The sequence below is a fragment of the Zootoca vivipara genome, chromosome 3 (genome assembly GCF_963506605.1).
Source record: "Zootoca vivipara chromosome 3, rZooViv1.1, whole genome shotgun sequence".
NCBI classification, from domain to species: Eukaryota; Metazoa; Chordata; class Lepidosauria; order Squamata; family Lacertidae; genus Zootoca; species Zootoca vivipara.
In genome coordinates, this window is record NC_083278.1 from 55,925,139 (window position 1) to 55,946,225 (window position 21,087).

The 21,087-nt window shown below is 39.9% G+C and overlaps 1 protein-coding gene across 8 annotated transcripts in view; it reads left to right on the forward strand.

The window, feature by feature from the left end:
* The window catches only part of LAMA2 (laminin subunit alpha 2), a 377,555-nt gene that overhangs the window by 100,123 nt on the left and 256,345 nt on the right, over window positions 1–21,087 (forward strand). For all 8 annotated transcript variants that reach the window (XM_060272671.1, XM_035109029.2, XM_060272672.1 and 5 more), the window contains exon 3: window positions 1,474–1,586. In XM_060272671.1, coding sequence (XP_060128654.1) covers window positions 1,474–1,586 — 113 coding nt within the window. The remainder of the gene's footprint in view (window positions 1–1,473; window positions 1,587–21,087) is intronic.

The following is a 21,087-nucleotide window of genomic DNA, read 5'->3' on the forward strand; positions in this document are numbered from 1 at the left end:
CCCCGCTAAGATTTTTTTCCCACTGATTGCCCCCCCCAAAAAAGATCAGACATAGTAAAAAAAAATATTGAGAGCAAAGGAATGCATTTTCCCCTGCTCTTGGTATTTTATTTTTAAAATGTTGTTGATATGAATCCAATAACTCAATTCTCTTCCTAATTTTTTAACACACTACTGTTAATGCTTCTAGAGCTATTGAATCATTTGATATTTGCTTACAGTTTATGACATTTGCAGTTTTTAGACTGACACCTATTCCTCCCACAACTGCTTTAATTGTGCTTCAGACATTCTGCTGTTTCACTGATGAGGCAGGATTCCTTTCCTTCAGTGAACTGCTGATTTGAATCAAAGCATAAGCTTATAAAATTAGCACCCTGGCTCAAAATTTTTAAAAATGTGGTTTTTAATGTGGTTTTTTACATGTTGGATCCAAATCATTGCTGTTATCTGTTGCTGTTATCCAAAAAGAAAGATCAGCATGTACAAGGAAGGACCCATCCATTGGATTGGGGCACGCATGTGCAACTGGGCCCTGTACACTTTGATATCCTAGCTAGATACCTGTAACCACTAGTTAGGAACTGTGGATGGCGTTTCAGCATTGTCCTGACCAAGATGTCTGCAAGAGACTGACAGGGCAATCATAACCATGTCTACTCAGAAGTCCTACTGAATTAAATGGAGCTTACTCTCTAGATACTGATTTACAGGAATTAGGAATTAGGCAACTGGAATTAGGAAGGGCAGCAGCACAACTTAAAGCACTGGATTTGTACCCTGATACCACTGAGCTTAACTAGCAAAACTAGCCATAGTGCTTGAAAAATTCTCCATTTGTCAGTATGACATATCCACAGTTCACAACTACCACTTCTCCTCCTTCATCTTCTTCTCACAACAGCTGACAGCTTCATTGGGTGTAATTCTCTGGGCACTGCTGCTGAGCATTTGCTGTTCATTTCAATGCACTGTGCATGGGAAATGTATTTAAAATCTCATTGAAATAATGAGAACTTGTTTTCCGAAACAACAGCCTATAGCCTAAACACTACAACAGAGCATTGTGTTTTAAGAGGCCTTAGGAGTAAGAAGTATGGGGAATCGTGGAAAGATCATCCCTCTCTGTGTTTAATCTGCATCTTTAATCTCTTCCTGATTATGTCTTGGAAATATATTTCATCCTAAATCTTTGTGATGCACTTCTAAAGCTTGTGTTGTGTTATTGCAAGCACAGGAAAATAATTTTATCCAGGATATTATATGTGCCTCTCACACACTACTTGTTGTTGTTGTTGTTGTTGTTGTTGTTGTTGTTGTTGTTGTTGTTGTTGTTTGTTGTTGTAAATTACTGTATGTAACTGAATTGGCTGAGTCAGTTGAAATGGAATTTGTGAGTGAGATGGAAGCCAAGTCACATTCACTGCTAATTAGCTTCATTGTTATTTTTGCATTTTACTAATGTTCCAACAGAGCGACACCCCATAACAAGTGCAATTGATGGCAAGAATACTTGGTGGCAAAGTCCCAGCATTCAGAATGGGTTGGAATATCACTATGTGACCATCACACTGGACTTGCGGCAGGTAACCTTTATGCTTTGTTTCTGCTGCTGAATTTTGGTGCTGACATTTGTTCCTATATTTCTACCTGTCTATGTAATCTTGAGCATCCAGGTATCAGGACAGGGAGCAGCATAAAACAAATTGGAAAAATATATAGAAAAACGGGACTTTTATGGCCATTACAGATGGAAACGAGAGTTCGCCCCTGCCTGCAAAAGGTTCAAGGTTTAATCTCCAACATTTCCAGGTAGGGATGGGAAAGACTTATGACAAAACCTCCAATCAGTATCGATAATATTGAGCTAGAGGGACCAATAGTCTGACTTAGTGCAAGGGAAGAAGTAATCCTCTGTAAATCACATCCTCCAACACAATATATTGCTCGTGTGAATAGAACACTCACACGAGCATTTATTGGTGTACAGAGAGTGGTGGTAACAATGGCATTACCTTTTTCAGAGCACTTTTTATATACAAATATTGAACGTCTAGGGCTGAGACTGGAGTCTAGAACACTGAAAGTTAATCTTTAAATGTTCTTAGAAATGCAAAAAGATTACAACACAAGCACTTTGTTGTTAAAAAATGGCAAATGTGCTTCCATGAAGCGGGCATAGTTCCAGTTTTCTTTGATCCAAGTAGGCCTTTGAAGAAATGTCATTGTGTTACAGAAAGCTCTGCAAGCTGTGTATCTTTTTGCGGGGGGTGGGGAGGAATTGAACCTAGTATATTCGGAAGTCAAACAAGTCCTGAGATACATTTGCATTAGACTCTGTAGGAAGTTTCTCTGTAGGAAGCTTTGGGTTTCTCATCGCATCTCCTGTCATTCTTCTCCTTCCATGGTAAGTTTGATGAAACGGCAAGTGTATAGATTCTAGGAGGCTGTTATCATTTGATGTTCACAAGAATGCTGGATTATGGCAGGTGTGCAACTAAGAGGACTTGGAGTGACAGAAGAGAAGTGGCTTTATTTCCCTTTAGCTAATGCAAATACAGAATATCTAGTTAGGTGCCAGAAATAACACACCGCGATGTTATATTTGTTCCTGCTGCAGCTCAATATCCAAGAAATTGAAAATAGCTTAGATAACCTAAGAGGTTCCACCCTTCCCTTTACTCATTCCCTGTGGAGCATTATCACACTGACTCCTGAAGCTGCCATCTTGACTGCAGCGTTGATCCCACACCCTGTGTGACAATAGCCAGAGCACCAGTTGATGGGGGATGAGAGTAGAGATTAAAGTTAAATGAAGAATTACTGAGTGTATTTTATTTGAAGGGGGAAGAAACAGAGCCAGTTACTAACATTAGGATTAAATAGGCTAATGAAACCGGGAACAAGGCATGTAGAGCTACTTAATAAAACCAGTGCAGACGGAAATAAGATACTTGATATGAGGTGAGCTGGGATGTATAATCAACTAAGCAAAACTCTTGGCAAAACTCAGCGGACCTTTCAGTTAACACCCACAAATCACTTGCTCTCCCCTTCCCATGGAGAGTGACTGAGTCAAGTATAGTACATTTCACAACCAAAATTAGCAGCCTCATCCTTCAACAGATCTGTGAAAGTTCTGCCTCTCTTCTTACTACTAAGATTCTCCTGTGTATTTTTTAATTGTATTCTCACTCACCCTGTACTGCTTTTGCCCTAGAAAAGGATCAACCTGGGCGGACTCCTCTTTCCCAAATTATTTTCACAACCTCCTTTGTCCCTTCAGCTATACTCAATGAACAAGTATCACAACCCTTATGAACTCTGTTGCTTCCGAAAGACCAGGTTTATGACATCCCCGCTTTTCATAAGAGCAATCTTCCCAGGGTCCTCTTCTGTCTTCTTGGCCTCCCTCCTGAGTTATTTCTGACCTCATTAACATAACATCTGAAAATAATTATATAAATGGCCCACTTGCTAATCAGCTTAAGCCCTAATATGGTCACCAAACAGTTTCTCCAAAAATAGCTAGTAAAAATACCGTGGTAATTCAGAATCGCAAAATCTGAAGGGAATTTGTCACCTCCCTTCCCAGTAATGCCTACTGAGAGCTCCTTCTCCAAAGGCCTAAAGGCTTCATCTGTTAAATTAGGCTGCTGCAGCAAAATCAATGCTACCTGTTAGTTGCAAGAGAGCAGCCCCACTAGAAAAGATCAGGGATGAGTGGAAACTGCAGAAGTCCGGCCTCTGCACTTCATGTCAACCTCTTCCTCACTGCTCCACTTGTTTTTTCACCATATAACTCCACTCACACCCTTTTCCAAAATGCTATGGGGAATGTTGTGTAGCATAACATTGATTCCCAGGGAATGTTGGGAGAGAAGTTGCTGCTGATGGCTCAAAGAGGAGCTTCGTTGCCACCCTCAGTAGTGGCACATTAAAAAATATATAGTGAAATAACGATAAGCAAAAAAGGAACGGTCACTGCAGCAAATAATCTACCTCTCCCCCCCCCCCAAGAAAAAAATAACAGAACGACATTCCAAATTATTTTCAATCACTAGGAGAGAATCCACAAAATCAGCAATTGCTATGTCTATTTGCTTGCCCTTAGAATTTCGGATATCCCCCAGAGCAAGTAATGCTTCTTAGGCTGGAAACATGTGCTGTGGCCAATGTGAGACCATTGCCAAAAGCAGCAACCTATGTCCCCACTTCCTCACATTTCTGGCCAGTGATATTTTTCTAGAAAAAAGGTGCCAGAACTCACCATAAAAACCTCCCTCCTCTTAGAATGAAAATGGCACCCACCTGAGTGGTGCCAGAACTGAGTTCTGGCGAGTTCTGGCTAAAAAAAGAGCTCTGCTTCTGGCAGTGTTTTATCAGGGGAGATGTGTGACACGAAGTCAGCATGTTGTGGGATCCCCTCCTTTCTCCACTTGCACTTCATTGGCTGTTGCCAAAGCTTGCAACTTTATGATGTCACATCACAATATCTGTGGTATTGAATCCACAGAGAGAACGATGAGATGTGATGCTACTCCTTTCAGTTGTATTGTGCAGGTCTAGTCTTAAACACATACCAATCTATGTAATAAAATACTGAATAAAACATGGGGTTTCTCTTTTGGTTGTGGTTTTATGGATGGAGTCAAAAGGACAAGATGAAGACATCAATTGATTGTGCTTTCTCTCCTCAGAAAGCTTGTGATCCAGTCATTACTAGGCATTTTATGGATTATTATTAAAATGCTGTATCCTTTTGTACAACAGATTGGACATTTTCTATTGCTAAAAGTCATGGTCTGTAAATTGCAGGAATGCATTAGTGGCTGTTATTATTGATAATTATGAATGTACATAGAAAGCTTTTAGCAAATTCTAATGTTGTGGGGAATGAACCAAGAAAATAATTACAGTTTTCATCATTAAATAAACCTAGACCTTTTGGAGGAGTTGAATTATATTTTTGGTGACTATCCATCATAATAAAATAATAGCATAACACAATAATAAATAATAATGCATTTTCCCCCTAAATGACATCATTTTAGCTGCATAAACAGGAAAATATAATTATTATTCCATTTTAGGGTAATTATAGCGTTCCTTTCAGAAGCATGCAAGTACCATAAGCCAAGGGTATTTATGGTCTACCCTTAACTCTGCCCTTGACTGGGGATCATAGGGTTGTCTCCAACACTGTTGCTCTTGTAGTGGGACTTTCCCTTCCACTTCTCCCCCCTGCACATCCTTAAAATCTATGCCAGAGGGCTGGGGCAGCCTTCAATACAACCCATAGTTTTGTGGCTAGGAAACAGCTGAAATCTTATATGCATAGCAATATAAGTCAGCCCCCATCACGTTTCAAGCTTCAAAATGGAGAAAAGGTTACAGCATTTGGTAATTTTTAGTTTAGAGAAAAGGCAAGTTAAGACGACAAGGTAGAAGCTTACAGCACTGTGCATTGTATGAAGAAAGTGGATAGAGAAAAGGTTTTCTGCCTCTCTCAGAAAACTAGAACTAAGAGTCATCCAATGAAGCTGAATGTTGGAAGATTCGGGAGAGACAAGAGATTTATCATTATTAAATTATTAACATTTTTCAAACTCTGCTTAGCTAAACTATGTAATTTGCTCCCACCATGCCAGGGATGGCCACTAACTTGGATGGCTGTTAAAAAAAAGAAAAAAGGATTAGGCAAATTAATGGATAATAAGGCTACTAGCGGCTACTAAGCCCGATGGATATGTTCGACTGCCACAGTAGGAGGCAGTATGCTTCTGAATACTAGTTGCTGGAAACCACAGAAGGGGAGAGTGCTGTTGTACTCAGGCTTTGCTTGTGGGCTTCCCATAGGCTTCTGGTTGAACATCATGAGAACAGATGGGCCACTGACCTGATGCAGCAGGCTCTTCTCTGTATTTTTTTAAATTTAAAAATCAGTAGGCTTCTATCTGTTGCAAAGATTGGGGGCGGGGGGATTTTAAAATAATATTTAGAAAGGTCTCTCTAGGAAGACGGATCAGCTTTGGACACCAAGCCACAATAGAGGAATCATGAGCAGCAGAGGAGAAAGTCATGCAAATGACTCATGAAGAAATGCATAGTTTCCATTAATGTCTGCCTTCAATTTATGTAAATGTTTCTTCCCCCATGAAAGAGGCACCTGTTTCCCCCTGCTTCATTCACAAGAGGCTTCAGAATGTCTTTATAATTTCAGTGGGGGGGGTTCATGTATTTGTTTATTATACTTTTTATTGTAAGCAGGATAAAAGGGAGAGAGGGAAGAAAGAAACAATGTTAGCACCCATTAACAATAAGTATTTTATATATAATATCAGGTTTTAAAATGTACACAGCTGCTTGACCATCTAAATTTTACAAACATGAAATGATGCCAGCCTTTCCTTGTCATTGTGATGTGAATGTGATAGTGCATTTTTTTACAACTTCTATCAAACGTTTCTCCGGCATTCTGGAGCCTCCTGGCCGTTCACATGTCTTGATCTGAAAAAAGCCCTACATGAGGAGTTACTTCATGATATCTTCTCCCTAGACTATAACTGAAGTGTTGGGAACAGGAAGACTGACTACTGAGTACCTCAGATCAGTGCACTGGCTAATTTGTATAGGAAGTTCTTCCTCTTATCCCAAAAAAGGTCTTTCTTTAAAAGCAGAAACCACTTTAACAGATAACAGACAGCTGTCAGGTACTTGGTAGGCAACCTCCCCACCTTCCTGCACTTACAGCAGGCATCCCCAAACTTCGGCCCTCCAGATGTTTTGGACTACAATTCCCATCATCCCTGACCACTGGTCCTGTTAGCTAGGGATCATGGGAGTTGTAGGCCAAAGCATCTGGAGGGCCACAGTTTGGGGATGCCTGACTTACAGGAAAGTGAAGTCGAGGCTGCTGTGAGGTTTTTCCCCCAGGAAGTCTGCTCACCCAAGAAGGCTGCAGAGTGCAGTCCACCAGAGATACAAACTGCAGTTTGAAAGAAAGCTCTCTCTCTCTCTCTCTCTCTCTCTCTCTCTCTCTCTCTCTCTCTCTCTCTCTCTCTCTCTCTCACACACACACACACACACACACACACACACACACAAAACAGGCCATCCTTCAGCCTTCTAAACTAATCAGAATATATTTGTGTGCATATTCATGTTTGCCATCTATATATAGTACCTGTTTGATTAATGCCACAATCCTACAGAGTTAGGCATCTTCAGCTAAGCTATTGAAGCCAATGCAATTAAAACCGTCTGCCTTTATGCAGTACTCGTGAGTCAGCAGCATGCTCCAAGATCTAGAACAACAGAAGCTTGTTGAATTATCATGCAATATTAAGGCTTATCTGTTAGCAGTATTGTTTTTATTGGTGGCCAGGTATGTTTTCAACTGTGAATTGTGCGTGTGTGCGCACAGCCTGCAAATTCTGGAAACTTATCTGTACTCAAGTTCGTTAAAAATCTATCAGTGAAGTGTGCAGCATTTTCATGTAAATATGTTTTTATACTCTGCTGAAAGCCGGCCAGAGTGGCTGGGGAAACACAGCCCGATGAGCTTACACCCCCTCCTGTGGTTTCCAGGAACTGGCATTGAGAAGCATTTCTGCCTCTGACCATGGAGGCAGAGCATAGCCATCATGGCTAATGACCTTCCCCAACATAGTGCCCTTCTGATGCTTTGGACTACATTTCTCACCAGCACCAGCCAGCACCAGCCTCCCCATGTTGGAGAAGACTGTTCTAACATGCATACAGACTTGACACCCTAGAAGCAGTGGCAAGCCCCATAAATGAAGTCAAAGTGTTGGGAAGTTTCGAAGTGTTGTAGTAAGATTACACAATGGTAGCTGAGTCTTGGTCAGCTTTGCTCCTGTTTTTGAAATATACTGCAGCTAAGCAGTTTACGGGGAATCAGGACAAAACCTTTAAAACTGGATGTTTGCAGCATAAATAACAGTATATGGGAATATCTATGGTCACAAGATATGACAGAATTACTATTGCAGCTGCCGTTTATCTCCGAACAGACATTGAAATTTAGGATCTTTGCTAAAGATTAAAACCGCTCCAAGGGCAGAAACATTTTATTGCTAACACAGAGTTAACACAAGGATGATGGCAGCAATAGACCCTTTAGAGGGGATGTTCTAATAGTTGCATAGCTTTTTTACATTTGCAAATATATGGATCATTTCTCCATGGCGGGCTATGGGGAATTAGGCTTTCATTGTTACAGTGCACTTAATTATGATTCAATACATTTCAGGGAACAAGATGTATATCCAATGCTTTTTGGGGGGGTGTACGCAGGGGTACGCATACCCCTAAACATTATGTGAATCTTTGTACTTTTGTCCATTTAATGTATTCACTTTTCTTGAATTGAACTATAAAATGGTGATTGAGTCAAAATGAGAGTTCCCCTAAACATTTTTTTAAGAAAAAAAGCACTGTGTATATCTAATAAATGCAAGTGGAGAATTTGTGGCCGGAACATTTGGATAAAACCAAAGTGGGGAAGGCTATTCTAAATTTGACACTGTTTCAGCAGATGATCCAAAAGTAAGTCAAATTGGTAGAAAGTTTCAAATTACCATCATAAAACAGACAATGAGTTTCAGAAGTAGTTGAATCTTGTATAGGCTTGCTCCTGTTTTTGAAATATATTGCAGATAAGCAGCTTATTGGAAGTAAAAACAGTTTTTTTTAAAAAAAAAAGCTGGATGTTTTCAGCATATATTAATATAATGTAATATCATATGATATGTTATGATAGGAATATAGGTGGTCACAAGATAATGGCAGAATCATTTGCCTGAAATTATCTCCAAATTATTGGAGGTGTATCTAGCATAAACTTTTCATCTGTTGGTGAAGATAGCCAGACCTTTGGGGATGGTGACAAAGACTACTTACCATATTCAAACAGCAGTGGAAGTTGTACCTTGGAGTGGTCCCTTCAAATTATTATTATTATTATTATTGGCAGGCAGTTGATGCCTGCGGGGAGGGTGATGCTCTGGTGGTGAACCTTACGGGGCCAGTCTTCTGTTGGGTCCACCAGTGGGGCATAAAAGCTTGAAGCAGTCATACCACTATCCTATATATGCTATAGCTCTGCCCCGAGGTAAATGGGCAGCGCATGAGTGTGGCTTTGCTATGGGGCTTCTCATTCTCCATATTGGGCCAGGAAGAGTTTGTCTGCAGACAGATTGGGCCTGCCTGGAGGTTTTGCCTTCCTCATAGCAGTTGTCAACTTTTGGGGGGGAAACAGTATTGTGTTGGATCCTTAGTCTAAATCAGGCATCCCCAAACTGCGGCCCTCCAGATGCTTTGGCCTACAACTCCCATGATCCCTAGCTAACAGGACCAGTGGTCAGGGATGATGGGAATTGTAGTCCAAAACATCTGGAGGGCCAAAGTTTGGGGATGCCTGGTCTAAATCGGGGGGGGGGGTTAATTCAGGGTAACCTGGTAAAGGAGTCCAGAGGCTGGGTTCTGACTGAAGACCCCAGAGAGGGGCAAGTGAATTGGCTGTGCAAATCACAAAGTAAGTCAAAGCAGTTGTGTTTCTTTTTATATTTGATGGGTGAAATAAAACTAAGCCAGAGTACATGTTTATTTCAGTGACTCTGCTCTGAATATGACTAACATTGGATGTTACCCAACATGTTTTATTTTGTAACCTGATCTGACTTTGTTTTTGGTAAGGGAAATCCATATCATAACCTAAAACATACTCACCAGTGCAGCACCCCAAGAACACCACTTCATTTTTGTATCCATGAGCCTGTTTGTTTATAACCTTTATCTATCATGCTCACTGCCCCCCAAAAAAACCACTCTCGAAATTAGGGTTATTGAAGAATTAATGAAATCACAATGATGTTAAAATGAAAGCCAAAGCTTAGTCCAACAAAACAGATAAGCTCAAAATAGCCAGCTGTCACAGCGCTGTCAGACAAGGAATGTCCAGAGTGAGAAATTAACTCTTTATTGTAACATTTACAAGTTAGGGAAAGGCATGTCCATCAGTCCTACGTTTCCCAGCTACTCCTAGGTGTGCATCCCATGAGGCAGTTGCTGCAACAGAGAGTCCCCGCTCCCTACCTCAGCTTGTGTCTCCCCTATCCCAGCTGCACACATATAACCTACATGTAACCTTTTGTTCCTCCTACTTCAGTCTTCTTCTGCTCCTGAGTGGAGCAGGAGAGGTGGGGGCAGGAGGAGAAGGTATGGAAGCCCTTGACTCTACACCAACCTGACCTCTCTCTCCCTCCTCCAGCACCTGTTCTTCACTCTCGGATCCTACAGCTTCTCCTGCCTCTGACTCCTGTCTCTCAGCTGCTACAGGCTCCCCCCAGATCACGGATCCCATCTTTTTTTTATCCCAATCAGTCTCCAACCCCACTCCTCCCATTGCCCACTCATCAGTATCCAACCACCCCCCTCCTCAGTGTCCAGCCAGTCCCCAACACCAACAAACAGTTTGACCAAATCATAAGGGCACAACTTCTCAGCAGTCATGTTTAAAGCTTTTTGATGCAACAATGACAAAAATGCCATTCTTGAGTCAGATGTCAGTCATCACAACAGAAATGTGGCAGAACTAAAATGAGAAGCCCTTCTACTTCAGTAGAGTATTTTTACTGTTTCACAAAGCTTCATTATTCCATATTTAACATTCCTTTCATATAAGGCACATTAGGAACAATACACCATTTTAAAAAATCTTGTCAGAGTGTGTGGCAATGCTGCTACTAACATGAGTTTGACCAAACTGCAAGGCAGTGGAAGACAGGAGTGTCTGGGATGCTCTGGTCCATGGAATCACGAAGGGTTGGACACGACTAAACAACAACAACATGTGACAATGCTAGCAGGACTGCAAAGTCTTCATTCCTTGTCTTGACTAGCCATTGTTATAAAGAAATGTGTAAAGGTAATAAAATAGTTTTTATTTATGTTAATTACATTTCTACAAAGGTCCGGGATCTACCTTATTGAGATGATAAGCTCATGATATCTTTTAGAGAAGTTGTTACAAGATGCCTGTTAAGATTGAGAAAAGATAACACTAGTCCAGTTTATGTTCTGCTGAAGTGCCAAGAGACATCTTTGCAACTGTGAGGATTAAAAGATTTTATATATATATATATATATATATATATATATATATATATATATATATATAATTGGCACTATATCTCCAGACAGTTGTCATCATTCCTGCTTTGCATTCCAAAGTAGACCTTGCAAACCAGTTTCTTCTGCTGAAGGTTACAAAGGACAGGAATAATGTGAGCATTTCCCCACACTCTCCTTCCAAATTCTTCTTCGAGCGTGACTTTTGTGACACAATCCTACATACCAAAGGCGGCCTTCCACATCCTTTTTGACTGCAACTCCCATCAGCCCCAGCCAGCATAGGCCATGGGCCAGGGACCAGTGATGTACCTGCTATACACAGGGAGTTACTTGCTGGGAATAAGTACCATTGAATTCAATAGGACTGGTGACTGAGTTGGATTGCACCAAAAATGTCATCTATGCATTTTCAGTGACATGACTGAGGTTTTAGAATGAACCTTGGTTGGACTAAGGCTAATCTATCACAATAAATAAAGGGGTTGAAGGACTCCAGTACAGCTTGTTGCTGCAACTCCATGAAATATAGCTATGCAAAAATTAAGTCTCAAGTTGTTAGAAACTATACATAATTCCTACATACATATTGCTCATATTACAGATATGTAAGTAGCTATTCAATTGTATTTCTCTGTGTGACGCTGTTCTGCAAGCTAAATTACACAAACGGCTCCTAGCTAATGGATTTATTTTGAGCCAGAAGAGCAGGTGGGAGCAATACACAATGAGATTTCCTGCTTCATTGGCTAGCGGTATGTAGATTAATGATTCATTTCAGCACAATATGAATAATATTAGTGTAGTGAATTACCCTTTGTAATAGGATACAGTTTCCTGTGTCTTATGAGCCATTTGTTAGTGGGTATTGCAAGTTATGGAAGTGTGCTTCACAGTGTGTACTGTACAGATTGAGGCAATTACCAGTGGAAATGGAATCTTGTGTCTTATCATGTGGGCCATAGTGTCTAATACAGGAAAATTCTGGGAAATATTTAGAGGGGTTCTTTGGTAACTCAGTTCTACAAGCTATGCTGCCCCACAGGCCCCAGGACAGAAAATGGAATTTATAAAATCTAAAACGCTGTAACAATTAAAAATTCTAACAAATAAAATGGGTGTGTGTGCAGCTGTGAATAATTGCTTAGCTATTCTTAACTGCTAAACACTTGAAAAGGATTTTTCTTTTTTTTAAAAAAAAATACTTCCACAGTTCATAGAGACATATTTTCACATATGATTTACATTAATTATAAATGATGGATTAAATAGGTTTTGGAAGTTGACTTGGACTTCTGAATGACCCAACAAGTATGTTGATCACAACACATGTCTGAAGCATACATCTGTTTACAAAATATATAAACACTCTAATAAACATGTTTTTGCATTTTGCATAGACCTCTACTTCTATCACTTTTAGCTTTCTCTTCTATTATAGTTTCACCCTCCATCCTTTCTGCTATTTTAAATTATTCATTCTTACGATTGTTCCAAAATTGCCAGTTAAAACAGAATTTGTGGCATATCCTGACCATTGTCCACATTGGATCAGCCTATGTCTTACATATTTCACGAAGACATAAGCTACAATTTATTTTTATCTATCTAACATTTTTTATCTATTTAACAAAATTTAATTTATTTATTTTTAAAAACCCACCTCGAACTGGCTTACAAAAGATGGACAGAGGTCAGTGTACTGAAAAAAATGTTTCAACATGACCAAATAGCCACAAAAGCCCAAATGCTGTTGACTTCACATGTAAGAAAATTTTAATGCAAATTAATAATTGATTTTTGTAACAATGGCCAATGCAAGGGTTTCCCGAACCTCCCAATATGCACAAAAATGTAAGGTGTGAACTAATTGTGCATGGATTCGGTTCACAGTTCACAGTAAAATCTGTGAGCTTCAGCATTTACTTTAGTTTGAGGATGATATCCTTGAGTGAGTGATCTGAATGTTCATTTTGTGTGTGTGGTTCATTTCACGTATCTTCAGCAAATGAACACCTGCATTTCCCCTCAATCTCAGGGGAAATAGTAACCAAACCTAGAGGCAGCTGTTGAGATTATTGAAAATGACTTTCTGTGTGATATCAAGAGGGCACTTGGGACTGATCCTAGAGGTGGCAATGTGACATGTCTGGTATGCAACAGAACATACTCCTCCCCTCTCTGGGTGTGGCTACTTCCATAGCTTAGTGGGAACTAACGGGAACATTGGTCTTGCCAGTATAGGAAGTCTTAGCTGTTATGTAGAGCTGTTGGTCTATTGTTTGCCAAAAAATACAAACTTTTGAAGTTATCCAGATTCCTGCTGCTTCCTGGAATTTGGGCACACCGGTTGCAAGATTTTCTCAAACCAAGAGTCCCCTTCCCAAACCCATAGGATACTCCATTATCTCAGAACTGGGCCCGCATCTTCCATAAGCCTGAAGCATTTCTAAGAGAGAGACTGCAGGTATTCCTTATGCACCATGAGTGAGTGTGAGTGTGTGTGTGTGTGCGTGTGTGTATCTGTATCTGACAATTTAAGATAACACTTCATGCACCTTAAGAAGTGGACTGTAATCCATAAAAACTAGTGCAACCCTGTTCTCTCATTAAAAACTAGTGCAATATAATTATTTATTTATTTATTTATTTATTTATTTATTTATTTATTTATACCCCACCCATCTGGCTGGGTTTCCCTAGCCACTCTGGGCGGCTTCCAACAGAAAAATGAAATAAAATAATCTATTAAACATTAAAAGCCTCCCTAAACAGGGCTGCCTTCAGATGTCTTCTAAAAATCTGGTAGCTGTTTTTCTCTTTGACATCTGATGGGAGGGCGTTCCACAGGGCGGGCGCCACTACCGAGAAGGCCCTCTGCCTGGTTCCCTGCAACCATTTAGGGCTTTAAAGGTCAGCACCAACACTTTGAACTGTGCTCAGAAACATGCAACCTGTTCTCTCATTATCTTCAACTAATATGCTTAGGCTGCAAACCATAAACCAGTTACTTCAGAGCAGCCCTTTTCAAACAAGCTGCCATTATGCTGCCATTGCCTCCTTATCTTGCTATCTCATTCAAGTCATCATCAATAGTCCAGAAGAAGTGTGCATGCACACGAAAGCTCATAACAAAATAAAAACTTAGTTGGTCTTTAAGGTGCTACTGAAGGAATTTTTTTATTTTACTTCGACCCAGACCAACACGGCTACCTACCTGTAAATAGTCCAGTTAGATTGCATGTTGTATATTGCAGAGCTGGTGCAAGATTTGAACCCAATATTTGACTAGATTTACAGCTCAAACCTGCAGTGTCATTTTAAAATGTCACGTGTTCCTAGTTTCTACTGGTTTCTGTAGTCTGTTTCTTACAATATGGGCCTGCTCCCTTGTGGGGATTTTGGAAAGGCAGAGGAAATATCCATTCTCCTATGCCAGGTCTCTGACTGCTTATCTAGTCCTCAAGGGTTGTTCTTCTCCCCACCCCTTTCCATTGTTTCTTTTCATGAAGCCACTCTCCGGCAGTTAAGCTGTGGAATGGACACTGCAATATCTAGGGTATTCCTCAACTTTCTCAGATGTAAATAACTTGGTATAATTTCAACAAAGAACTTGTGGAATTTTCACAATTAAAGGCTGAAGTGGAGAGAGTAGTCTATTGTCTACTCTATGCTTCAAAATGAGTTTAGTATGCTATATTAATAATTACTGGCAATAGGTCTTCACATTAAAATAAAAACCAGTCTCAAAAGAGTTTTGATTAGCTTGGAATTTTGATTATTTTCTGGGCTCTTTTTTAAAACACTCTTACTGCATTTTTTTATCATTGGCTTAGCTAAAAGAAAGTGCTAAAAGTTTCAGATCTGCAGTGAGCAGAAAAATTTAATGTAGATCTTACTATCCTGCTGCAGGAAACACAATACACATAATATCTAAGCACCTGTGGGCTCCAGTCCAGCATGTTAATGGAATGAAACTTAATGCTAGTATTCTGTACATACTTGGAAACCAGTCCAAACACCACCCCCACCCCCAAACGATGTGGGGAAGCCTTGCACACACTATTCCCAGGCTGGATCTTTGCATCCATAATGTAGGTCTGAATACAGAGTTCAAGATACTGGATCAGGAGTCAACAGATTGCTAGCAACAGATTTAGCCAAGTAGAAGCTATTATTTGAACCACACCTGTCTGCATTTGGAACTAATATGGCAACCATTCTTGTTATAATAGTTGAAATGTGCTGCATTCCAGTCTTCTAAATGCCAAAGGGGGGGGGGATAAGTTTTCTTTTAATAGATAAAACCAGATGGCTTTGAGTGCATGGTAGAAAGTATCTCTCTTCATGAAATAGCTGTACAAGTGTGATTCAACAATTTTTTCACAAAACACTAATACTAACACAATATCCTTATTGTTCCTTACCATTGTCTCACCAGATTTCACTGACATAAATTTCATTTATTATTTTTAGAACAGTTTAATTAAACTAAATAAAAAATAAAATGTATACTGTATCATTATAAAAGTTAACAATTATACATGCTGTACTTATCTAATATATACATATAACCTACTATATTTTGTATAAATGTGTTCCAAATATCATTACACTTATCTATGCAAAGTCTATGTTCATAAGCAATCCGTTCATAAATTGCAAGTGTAGTCATATCTTCAATCCATTGATTAAATGGAACCATACAATTATATTTCCAGTGCATCAGTATCAGTCTTTTGGCCATAGTAAGGGCATGAATAATCCATTTACGGTGTCCAGTTGTCAAATTCCATATTGTAAGTATGTAGTTTGAAATATTATCCTCTGAAAATTGTATCCCCCTTTCCCCCGGACACTGAAATAAATTTCTACCCAGCCTTATGTAGAATACTCATATGCTCAATAAAGCAATATAGTGATAAGTCCATATAGATCTGCCTTGGAAGGCAATTCCAGATCATTGGTGACACAAGTAAAGCAGGTCTGATCTGCATCCCTAGCTGCCAAATGGCATTCTGAGGGGGAGATGCTAGAAGCAGGAATGTTTGGAAGCCTACATATGGGAGACTAAAACCCCTCAATTCACCCAGGACCAAAGGTGGTTACGAGTTTCAAATGTAAGCACTGGCACATTGAATTGAGGCCAGAAGTGAACCATGTAGTGCAGAACAGATAGGCTATAGAGTCTGGAGGTGAAATTTAGAGCAATATTTTTAAATGCTTTCAATGGCATGTGTCACAGAACACCATGTTCTTTTGAATAGTTGTCCCTGAGCATGTGCAGAATGTATTTCTGCAATTCTGAACAAACCACAGGTAGTACCAGTACATATGGGATTAAGGGCCGGAGCTTTGAGATCACAATTTATGTATTTCAGATAGGTGTCAGATACTTCACACAGCACACAATTATTTTATGGCATTCACTGTTGCAAGATGTACTGGTGGCCATTAAATGTCAGTGATTTTAAAAGAGAATCATACAAATTTCATTTGAGTTAGTAGTCATTGTGGTCGGATGCAATCTCCTGGTTCAGAAATCCCACTTCCTGAGGAGCAAGAACCAGAGTGAGCTGTTACTTTCATGCCCTGGCTGTGGGCTACCTGAAGGCTTCTGCCTGGCCACAGAAAAAAGTAGGATGCTAGGCTTAGTGAGCCTTTGGTCTGCTCCAAAGTGCTTTTCTTATGTCCTCACATTGACAGAGTGCTGCTATGTGATAGAAACAGACAAGGATTTCCAGGGGTCAATCAACCTACTATAGCTGAAAGTTGCCTCAGAATCCCAAATATGTTTGCTTGGTTAACACTTTGAACATGACCTTCAAGATGAAGACAACTTAAGGTTTAAGAATGAATCATATCCTTCATTAGAGGATCATTCATTGAAGAGAGTTGTGTCAAGAAAAAACTGTGGCTCAGATTTTCTTTCAAAAAAGAACAACCCATTGTTTCCAATTGCCTGCCTTGGTGATTTCAATCATGCTCCTATTCAGTTTTCCTCTCTTGACTCATGTGATAGCAAGTCAGAGGAAACACCACATTTCCTGGGAGCAATGCTAAATTCATGCTAGCCTGCCACCTTTTGCGAACATTTTAAACTCAGAGCACTGAATATAACCCAACTTTTAGAATGGTTGATTTGAGTGTTTCACAGTTCTCTCTCTTTTTCTCATCTAAGTACTATGTGACCCAATAATCTCTATGGCTGGAGTAATATAAATGCAATTGGACATCTTTAGAACAACTGAGCCATTTATTCCTTGCCCTCCATCCCCAAAAACTGGCAGATGAAAATTGAATATGGCTCCCCACGATAATAAGTCAGAGAGGAGCTCTTGTAAAATGCAGTCGTTTCCCAAGGTATTCAAACAGGAAAAGAACCTTAAATTACCAAGCACTCCAAACAGACCAATTCATTTCAAATGGCTTCATTTTGTGAAAGGGTAAAATATACTCTAGTCGTATTTAAGCTGCACTACATTGTTTGCTATAAATGACATCCATTCATCTGATTCAGTGTGGCTATAACTACTGACTTGAGTTCACTCTGTCATTTAGTGGGGAAATGAAGAGAGTAGAGGGTTTGTGTTGGAAATGTCAGGAAGGGGAGTGAGCGAGAGCTGAAAGACTAAGGAGCTGCAATGACAACAGCATAACCACTTTTTGTGACATACCTTGTTGCTGCCATTGTGTCCTTGAAGAAGTGTACAATGATAATAGCTAAGTTCCTGTGTGCAACTATCACCCAAGACGGCCATCAGTATTTCCTCCCTATAACATTCAGCAGGTTTGAATAGTCAGGTTCCAGTGTCTGTCTTGAGTCATGCTAGTGAAAACTGTAATGGCCCTTCTGAACTAGGGCCTGGGAGACTAGGGTTCAAATCCCCACTCAGCCATGAAGCTTACTGAATGACATTGGGCTGGTCACTCCTCAAGTGTGATGTTGACTTCCTCCCTTATTATCTGGAACCACCTGCATGTTGTGAAGGAGAAAGTACTTTGCTATTACATTAGATAATGGTTGGGTGGCGTATTTCTGTTGCAGAAAGGGACAGGGAAAGGAAGGATAAAAAGTCAGATATGGGACACAAAGAACTGTCAGGAAATGATCAGGGGTGAGTGTGGGACAATGGCTTTGATAGGACTAGGGTGATGTGAGTGAATAGAAGCAACCTAATTGGCTAGGAATCACTTAAAATTCCAAGGGAATAGTGGCAGCCTGATGGAACTTCATTTTGGCTTGACACAGTCAAGTTAGATGCTTCAGTATACTTTATGAAAAGGATGTCAATATCCTATCTGGGACAGGGCTTCTAGTCTTTGAGAAAGTGAGTAGAACAAGTTCTATAGCCGGGTTTCCCCCAGATGTTGCTGGATTACAACTCCCACCACCACTTGACATGCTATCTGGGGCTGGTGAGAGTTGGAGTCTCTACAACATCTGGGGGACACCATGTAGCCTAACCCTGTTCTATAGGGGTGCAGGTCCTCCTACCGTAGTGCTGCAAAGATGGAAAAAATGGATTTCCAAGCATTGCACAATTGGGAATCTCTCATAGACTAATATAGGTCCATTAATTTCAATGACTCTTAAGTTAGTTGGATACAGCCCTCTGTATTCTAGTTGCTGGGATATAAAAAGCTGGGGAGAACAATATCCCAATTGGTTTCCTGGAAATATTTGTCTGGTCACTGTTTGAAATAGGATAAGAAATGTTTGAAATAGGTCTGATCCCAAAGGACTCTTCTTATGCTCTACCAGTTTGTTGTGATGACAGTTAACCATCCTCTTTTCTAGCAGGCTTAGCCAGACAGACATAGATTTCACTCTGTTTGCTGCTAGGTGCTTGCAAGTCACAGTTAAAGGACACGGATGGTCAGTAAGGGGAAATGCTTCATGATACAGCTTTATGCAGCACTAAACAGTACAGTGCTCACCTCTGGATAATTTAGAGAGTGAGGCAGTCACCCCAGAACCTTTCTTGAACACAGCAATTAAAAACACAACAAAGTATAAATGTTAGCTGACACTAAATTCATTTTTAGAAAGCTCTCGGAGTTCTCTGCTGGGAAACCCCTGAAGTACTTAGTTACGGTAGCAAAGTATTAGTGTGAAATCTCCATTTTTCTCCTTTACACATTTTAATGCCAACACTGGAAAAGCTGCCAAGCTACCATGAAAAAAAATGAAACAGCTCTAATTATTTCATCTGTTCCACTCTGTAATTATAATATTCACAAACTTCAGTTGGTGTGAATTGGCAGAGTTCCAGTGAAAACCCAAGCTTTCACCAACTAATGATATAGAACATTGTCTTCTAGTTTCTCACCATAAAATTTTCTTTGTCATTCTTCATACTTCTTGCTGTAACTCCAGAACTGAAAACACTAAGCTTTCTGTTTACACCTTGCATTTCTTAAGAACCCCAGAAATGGAAATGATGGCTTGCTGTGGTTCTCCATTATCTTCAGGAGGGCCTGTATTGGACCTGGAGAAATACATGCAGCTGCTTGTCTCCAGGAAAACTAAGCAGTGTTTCTTCTGTGTGATAAATATTGATTTATATATTATACAACAGTGTTGGAGAGGCTATCTAGAATGAAACCCTATTACCTTTCAATGTATGCTAATACTTTCCTTTATATCAGGCATCCCCAAACTGAGGCCCTCCAGATGTTTTGGCCTACAACTCCCATGATCCCTAGCTAACAGGACCAGTGGTCAGGGAAAATGGGAATTGTAGTCCAAAACATCTGGAGGGCCAAAGTTTGGGGATGCCTGCTTTATATAATGGATGGATTTCCAGTATATAAAATGCTGTTCAGAGGGCAATACCTATACCCCAGTCATCCAACTGCCCATATTTGCAATATATTTTGTCTAAGAGTTTGCTACATTCTAAATGTGAGTATCTAGGAAATCCTTTTATTTTAATTATTCTTACTGAGATGTATACTCGTATCCACCTGTTTCATTTTTATCTGGGTTGTAATAAAATCTGATTTACAGAAAGATAAATTATTAGCACATCCAAAGCTTATTCAAATATAATTGTGTCTTGTGTATCAGTCTTGGTAAGTAGGTTAGTAAAAAATAAATCCTTTGTAAATTAGTTGGAAAGGCAGGTGAAAGAGCAAATCATAATGAGTGTTGATTAAATGTTCATAATCTGCTTATATGAGAGCAGTACTCAAAAGCTGCAGGTAGAAATCACCAGCTGAATGTTCAGGGTGGTGTTTCTCAGATGAAGAAAGATTAAAATGGGTTTCCAGGTGGGATTGGAACACCAACTGGGGACTGGGAAATATATGGAGGATGGTGGAGCTCAGCGGTAGCAATTTTGTGAGGTTACTGAAATTTTATTATTTGCTAAATTTGTATAATGGTGTGTGTGTGTGTGTGTGTGCCATGCCTTGTGATTGATTATGTGGAGTAGGGCTTACCTAGTCCCCTGCCCCATATTTTATTCAAGTTGGCACCCTTGTGGGTACAGCATATCACATGACATTGTGATGGTTCTACAACCTGAATCAGTGCTCATCTTTGCTGTGCTTTCCCTCTTCCATAGCCCCTTGACCCAAGCTCCTTCATATTAGATATAGGAACTGCTAGGATCTTAGTGGTAGAGCTTGAGATTGAGGTACAGCCCTTTCATGCTACTTTATATGCTAGACATCTATCCCAAAGCGAGCAACAGCAGAGCAACCATAGAACAACAATAGAGGACAGGAGGTTTAACACAGGGCAAATGTTCAGCTTCACTTCTCATGTATGGGATGCTGCTGTAAACAGGATATATGCTACTGTTTTCTCTGTAGACTTTGTATTATAGCTTGCTAAAGCCAAGCTATAATATCAAACTTCTTCAGAATCAGCATTGCTTGCTGGTAAATGAGCAAAAGAAAATTATACTTCAACCAGTTATTCTG